We start from the raw sequence: 7,117 nt of genomic DNA on the forward strand, positions 1-7,117 counted from the left end.
GGAATCTCTGGTGACTTAAGAGAATAGGGACATGAAGATATGCATCTCGCAAATCTATCTTTGCTAGCCAATCGTTTACCCGTAGGTTCTGCGAAATAATACTCAATGTCTCCATTTTGAATGACTTTACCTTCAGGAACGAATTTAATCCTCTGAGATCTAAGATAGCTCGGAACTCCCCCGACGCCTTTTTCCTGAGGAAGATCGGAGAATAGATACCTTGTCCCTTCTGGCTTTCCGGCACTGTTAAAATTACTTCCTTTTCCAACAGATCTAATAAAATGTGATTCATTGCTCGATGAGCTTCCAGCGTTTTCGGAACCTTTGATTCCACAAAAAACTTCTGTTTGGTTTTTTCGAAAACTCCAAGTGGTAACCTAAGGATACCACTTCCCGGACCCAACTGTCCATCGTAGTTTTCCCCCAGACTGCCTGGAATTGAAGTAGTCTTCCCCCTACTGGCGGCAGCTGGGCCTGAACACCGTCAGAACGATTTAGGCTTTCCCTGCTTGAACTCTTTTTTGAGCTGATTTTGCCCGCGATTTCTCCAAAAGGGCTGCCTATCAAATTGCTTTCCAGGCCTATAGGTCTTGGCATCCTTAAACGGCATTCTGTCCGCCCAGCCTGCACGGACTGGCTGACGTCTCACACGCCTTTCTTGCGGCAAAAAGGAGCTCTTGCCCGCCGAAGCCTTAGAAATAATACTGTCAAGTTTTGGCCCAAACAGCAACTCCCCCTCGAAAGGGAGCGCACACAGATTGAACTTGGAAGGGGTATCTGCTTGCCAATGTTTTAGCCACAGCATCCTCCTAGCTGCCACTGCATACCCCATATTTCTGGCTGCCAATTTCAGCACCTCCAATGATGCGTCCGTGATGAAATCAATAGCCACTAGGTGACCCACCTTGTCTTTGTCTCCAGCAAGCTGCAGCTCAGTTTCTATCTCTTGCAGCCAGATTTTGGATGCCTTTGCCACACACGTGACTGCTACCGCTGGCTTGCAGAGTAGCCCCGAAACTGAATAGGCCTTCCTCAGCACTGTATCCTGTCTCCTTTCTACAGGATCCTTCAAGGAAACCCCCTCATCCACTGGCAATGTGGTCTTACGAGCCACCCTTGTGATGGCAGCATCCACTTTGGGGGGGTTGGTCCACCGACTCACATCCCCCTCCGCATACGGGTACATCTTCTTCATGTGTCTAGGTTCTGAGCATACCCCATATACTGGGGCACTGGGACCCACTTTCTGTATCACATTAGCTGTCACAGTTCCTACTAGGTCCTCCAGTGATTTAGACATAGACTCCTTAAACCAGTCTCTCATAGCACTCCATTGATCATCTGCTCTTTTGCCAGACATAGATTCCCAGCACATTAGGCATACTTTTTTGTTATGCATCGCTGGATTATCACATATTGAACACTCTTTTTCCACCGCCTTCCTTGAATGATGACTCCTCCTTCTAGGTGACCTACAAAGAAACGAGTTTGTTACCATCACATAGGAGTCACCACACATCTCTCTGATACACTTACCCCCTAGAGGATGACCGGGATCTCCGGCTCCTAGAACTCATGCTCTGAAAAAAGAGGAGTAAATATAAGTAGCTGTACAGTTCACCTAGGTCCCCAACCGGTAGGCCTGCAACACTGCTTACATTCAGGCTCTCCCAACCAGCAAACGGCTCCTGCTGCATGTACTGCAAACAAAACCTGCTCCTGCTGTACAACAGGTAATGGGCGCTTTAAGAGCCAAGGGCGCCTAGAGATGACATCATCAAGAGTCTACACAGTGTCTTACCGCGGGATCCGACTTACTGCACTCAGAACGCCTTACTGCACACCCCGCGTCTTACCACGTTCTAAAAGCCCAGCTACCAGGCTCCACCGGCTATATGTGAACCGGTCGCTTCGGTGAGGCAGAGAGGAACCACACCGGCACAGGGGAATCCTTCCTGATGCGAGGACAGGAAAAAAAGAGATGGGGTAAGGGGGTTGGGAATTAGGTTTATTGGTTCCTGTACTTCCGCTGTGCGAGGGAGTTAACCCATTAGTGCCTACTGCCATGCGGAAGGACAGGAAAATTGTGTGTGTCTCAATGCGCAGGAAAAAAACACCTGTGTGTGAGCGCCCTAATAGTGCTGCTCCAGCAGAATTCTGCACTGAAATCCGTTTCTCAAAAGAGCAAACAGATTTTTTTATATTTAATTTTAAAATCTGACATGGGGCTAGACAAATTGTCAGTTTCCCAGCTGCCCCCAGTCATGTGACTTGTGCTCTGAGAAACTTCAGTCACTCTTTACTGCTGTACTGCAAGTTGGAGGGATACCATCCCTCCTCCCCAGCAGCCTAACAACAGAACAATGGGAAGGTAAAAAGATAGCAGCTCCCTAACACAAGATAACAGCTGCCTGGTAGATCTAAAGCTGGCCATAGAAGTAAAGATTTTTAAAAGATCCGATTGTACAATCGTACGAATTGTCCATCAACTAAAAAGAACATTTCAGGCGAAATTGCCAGGAAAACAAAGGGTAGCTGCCTGCAAACATAGATAGATTGCACTGGGCAGGGGCGGAACTACCGGGGGAGCAGAGGGTGCGAGCGGGCCAGGGCAGTCCGCCCGCCGCATGTTCCCCGGCCAGTTCCAGGTGTACGGAGGGGGGCAGGGGGCCCGGCTGCGCGTCCTGCGCCACGGCCCGCCCCCCTCTAGTTCCGTTTCTGGCACTGGGACCGATAAAGATGTTTTTTAACCTAGCCGATCAATTTTCTGACAGATGTCGGCCGAAAAATCATAAGATTTCCGATCGTTGTAATCCCACTAACAGCACGATAATTTCGAAGGAATGATCGGACTTCGCTAAAATCGTTCCTTCGGCAAAAGAAATCTTTGCGTCTATGGGGACCTTCAGAACAACACTCAATAGTAAAATCCATTTCCCACTGAGACACATTCAGTTACATTGAGTAGGAGAAACAACAGCCTGCCAGAAAGCAGTTCCATCCTAAAGTGCTGGCTCTTTCTGAAATCACATGACCAGGCAAAATGACCTGAGATGCACCTACACACCAATATTACAACTAAATACACTTGTTGGTTCAGGAATGACATTTTATATTGTAGAGTGAATTATTTGCAGTGTAACAGTGTCATTTTGAAATAAAAAATACATCATAAAAATCATGACAGAATCCCTTTAAGGTCAGTGATTGACTGGAGTGTATGGAACAGAGTATAGTGCCCTGTCTAGCAAAAATTATTTATTACAGAAAATTGGCACTGATCACAGTCTTTTTACATACAAATAAATTACCTAAAGCCTCATAAATCCGAGGGGTGCAAGTGGTGAAGCTCAAAAAATGCCAACATTTTATGGAGCACTTGTGCATGTGGGAGTGTGCTGCTGATATTTCAGGAGTCACCTATATTTATATCCCCAGCAGGTGGTCAGGGCATGCAGATGTAGATAAATGAATGGGCTATAGCCTAGGGCAGGGGTGCTCAAATGATAGATCGGGATTTACCAGTAGACCTTTAGCTGGGGATTAGTAAATCTCAAAACACTGTCATCAAACAGCTTGTCTAAATCACCCTCCTGTTTCATGCTTTTCATTTAGATAATTATTATGTTACGGTTATATAAATAGTTGTTTGCAAAGGTTACATAAGAAATATTTGTTAAATACAACAATATACATTTTCTCACAAATTAATATTTAAGCAATATTTTCCATGGAACAGAATGGTAACAATGCTTTCATGGAGGTAGATCATAATGGGACAACAACATTAAAAGTAGACCTCACATTAGTAAAGTATGGGCACTCCTGGTCTAGGGGCCCAGAGTGATTGGGACCCATCTAGCTTTTTCAATAATTATTTTTATTCTATTTTCTTGAAAAATCTTTTTTTTTTTCTCTGCTGCTGGGCCTGGGTGCTCGGTACCCACTGGGAGAAGATTAGTGATCGAGACAAGGCAATAGCATGATGCAGGCCTGTACTAGCCATCTGGCCAAATGCTCGGTGGGCTGGTCAACTTAGGGTTAAGTGTGCCGGGGAAGTGGCGCTTCCGAATGGAAACTGAAGCCAAATTGGAGCTGAAGTCACCAAAAAGAGCCAAAGCCAATGGGGAGAACAAAAAGCTGATGTTGCCTACAAGGAAAAGACTGCCTGCCAAATTTTAAAGGTAAGTTTTTCACTGGCCACAGTTACATTTTTAACTTTCATAAGGGGGTAAGCCCTGGCCACCAATGTTTTTTTTTACTTTAATGGGGGATTCTGGCCACCAATGTTTTTATTTTTATTGGGGACTGGCCTTGTCACCAAATCTTTCTTTTTAACTTGTGGGGGAGGGGAGGCTGGTTGTACATTTATATGTCAGCAGGCCCAGATTTGTGGCTAGGGACGGCATGCCGCCCAGGCGCATCCCTAAGGAGCACTGGGGACTCAAAGCTCCCCAGTGCTACAGTGCTTGAAAGTGCACTTATTCGCGAACGCAGGGCCGGCACTAGGACGATGCATCAGCAGCAGGGCCGGCGCTAGGACCAAACGGTGGCGGCGCGCAAGAAGCAGCTGGCACCTGGACCATGCGGCCTTGGGGCACCGCTTCTGGAAATCTGGCCCTGTATGTGAGCTGCTTTGATTTTTTTTTGCCAGGGCTGCTTTTTACTCCCAGTCCGGCCCTTGCATTGTGTGGCCCTGAGCTCTTGATGGGTGGGTTTCCGTAAATGCCAATGACGTCAGTAGTGCGTGCTGAACCTGACCAGCTCACATGCATGCGCCTTGCCTTGTCTCGATGCCTAAACTTCTGCCAGCAGTTACAGACCGGACCCGGGTAGAGCAGCACAGATAAATATAAATATGAAAGAAAAGAAAATACAAAACATTACTAAAAAATACTAAATCATAGGCCCCCTTATGTCTCCAGGAGCACCCAATACCCTGATTCATTGTTGTAAATTTCCTAGGCCCGGGCCTAGGGTGGCAGGATTTAGGGGGGCGGCATGTTGCCCAACAACACCCACATTGGTTCAAAAACTCTGGGGAGGTGCTGGAGATACAATTATTTTTTAAATTTCCTGTGCACCAATCCCCATTGCTCCAGTCCAGATGATGAAAATTTGCACAAATAAAGGGGAGGGGACAGGGGCGACGAACGGCAGTGGGCCTAGAGGCTTTTTTAAAACATAAATTGATTTATTAGTATGCTTTTTCAAACTATTATTATTTTCTCTGCTGCAAACAAGACAACCATGCTGTCAGTGGTGCAGAGCAAAATGCTGACTCATCGTGGAATCCAACAGTCAGACTCACAGCATGAATTTGTCGATTGTCCGAAACAAATGTTAGGTTGAGGAATCCAAATTAATCATTAAATACCTAAACTAAAAAAATAAATTAAAGTGTAGGAAAGAAAATTATAACAAATATCAGTAAAACAAACTTGTTAAAGAAATACTACAGTTTGATTAAATGTTTGTAATGGAAGCAGTTCCCCCTTAAGGCTCGTATTGCAAGATTGTTGTAAAACTGGTTTTATAATTGTGCTTTACTTTGACTTGTTATTAAAAAGGGCGGATTCCTGTTGTGTTTATGCAAGAGAGTGTAATAACAAAATCATCATTATATAAGGGAGTGAGTGACCTGTTACCCATTGTTGAGCAGAAACAATGTAATGATATAAGGCTCATAGAATTATTTTTTTCACACCTTTTAATGGATAGGCACATTTCTTTGCAATATTGCAGCCTTTTCAGAATTATGTCAGACCCTTAAGTATCAACAATGACTGGGCAGCCATGTGCTTATTCCGGGAAAATATAGGTCCATACTTAAAAGAGAAGGAAAGGCACTTTCTACTTGGGGGTGCCTATCTTTTATCGATTCTATTTACTTGCCTGTGCTCCTATCAGGAGTAAACTGCACCGGCCTTGGATCATTCTAGTGAACACCATGGAGCGAACATCTTCCTGCAAAAAGCCAAACTTTAACAAAAAACCCAGCTGTTTCGCTCTACATGCGCATGCGTCTGCCCTTGAAAAATTTGAACACTCAATTGTCCTGATTCTGGGGTATTATATACGAAACAGACCCTGCTATATAAAATCGCTGCAAAGAATATTTAATTAGCCTCCCCAAAGCAAAATCAATCACCCTCCTTCTATGGTGCAATTTGCCACTGTTGTTTTCATGGCAATAACGGAACACGTGGCAAGTTTTTGGTACCTAGTACCTTGTACATCAATGCCTTAGTGCCAAACATTGTGATTCAGACACTCAGGGGGCCTATTTATTAAAGGTCAAGTTTTTCTGGTTGAGTTTTAAAGGACAAAAAAATCCGACGCATGCGTCTGCCCTGGGAAATTTGAAGAGCGAAGAAGCAGAAAGAAAAGGAGCAGGTGATCGCTCTGTGGTGCTTGCTGGAAAAACTCGATGTACCTATCAGGAGAAAACTGCACTAGCCTGGGGTGCCTAACTTTTGGCACGCCCAAGTAAAAACACATTTCCTTCTCTTTTAAAGCTTATTAAGAAAGGGATATAGCACCTGGGATATTTTGGCCACGGCTATTAGTAATGGCAGTAAAAACACCAGAAATCTCTGCTGGCGTTCAGGTCAAAGGCTTTATCCTAAGGAGAGCTCTAAGCTTTTCGTTCCCAGCTAACATTGCACCTATAATTTAAATAAGAACCCAAATGGTTAATCGGAACCAACCCTGGAGATCAGACGTAGGCAAGAAATTACTCCTGCTAAATAGAGAAGTTCCAACAGATTCGAGACATGAGGTTATCCCAACGGTAAGGAAAAGAGAAGTAGCTAAAAGGACAGGTCCAAATGTGTGCTGACATGGTAACAAGTGATATCACGTACAATTAATAACCAATCATAAAACGGGTGGTTAGGTAGAATGAAAGTGACCAATCAAAGGGTGAAATTTGTTATGTGTTATAAAATATAATGTAAAAGCTATGCAAAGGAGACGATCACAGTGTTATAAAATGCAGGTGTATTCTATGCTCTTGTGCCAATAAGAGTAGGACTATATGGATGTTTTCGGTGCGTTCTGACAGTCATGTTGCGTCGGATCAATGCTGCGACTTCATCTCTTACCTTATTTCTGT

At 44.5% G+C, this 7,117-nt stretch overlaps 1 protein-coding gene across 1 annotated transcript; it reads right to left on the reverse strand.

Annotated features, from left to right (window-relative positions):
* Positions 1–484: 484 nt before the first annotated feature.
* Positions 485–2,077, reverse strand: LOC121393428. Its single transcript, XM_041561916.1, has 3 exons — positions 1,659–2,077; positions 1,537–1,580; positions 485–1,472 (listed from the first exon to the last, which is right to left on the reverse strand). Exons 1-3 carry the CDS (start codon positions 1,695–1,697, stop codon positions 485–487), a joined length of 1,071 nt encoding a protein of 356 aa, XP_041417850.1. The 5' UTR covers positions 1,698–2,077.
* Between the last annotated feature and the right edge of the window lie 5,040 nt (positions 2,078–7,117).

The sequence above is a fragment of the Xenopus laevis genome, chromosome 4S, assembly GCF_017654675.1.
Source record: "Xenopus laevis strain J_2021 chromosome 4S, Xenopus_laevis_v10.1, whole genome shotgun sequence".
Lineage (NCBI taxonomy): Eukaryota > Metazoa > Chordata > Amphibia > Anura > Pipidae > Xenopus > Xenopus laevis.

Excerpts from the sequence above, each read along its gene's own strand:
- LOC121393428 (XM_041561916.1), bottom strand. The coding sequence starts at position 1,697 with ATGCAGCAGGAGCCGTTTGCTGGTTGGGAGAGCCTGAAT. Across the intron at positions 1,581-1,658 it reads CTGGTTGGGAGAGCCTGAAT|AGCATGAGTTCTAGGAGCCG; the intron begins GTAAGCAGTGTT and ends CTCTTTTTTCAG. Across the intron at positions 1,473-1,536 it reads TCCCGGTCATCCTCTAGGGG|GTCACCTAGAAGGAGGAGTC; the intron begins GTAAGTGTATCA and ends GTTTCTTTGTAG.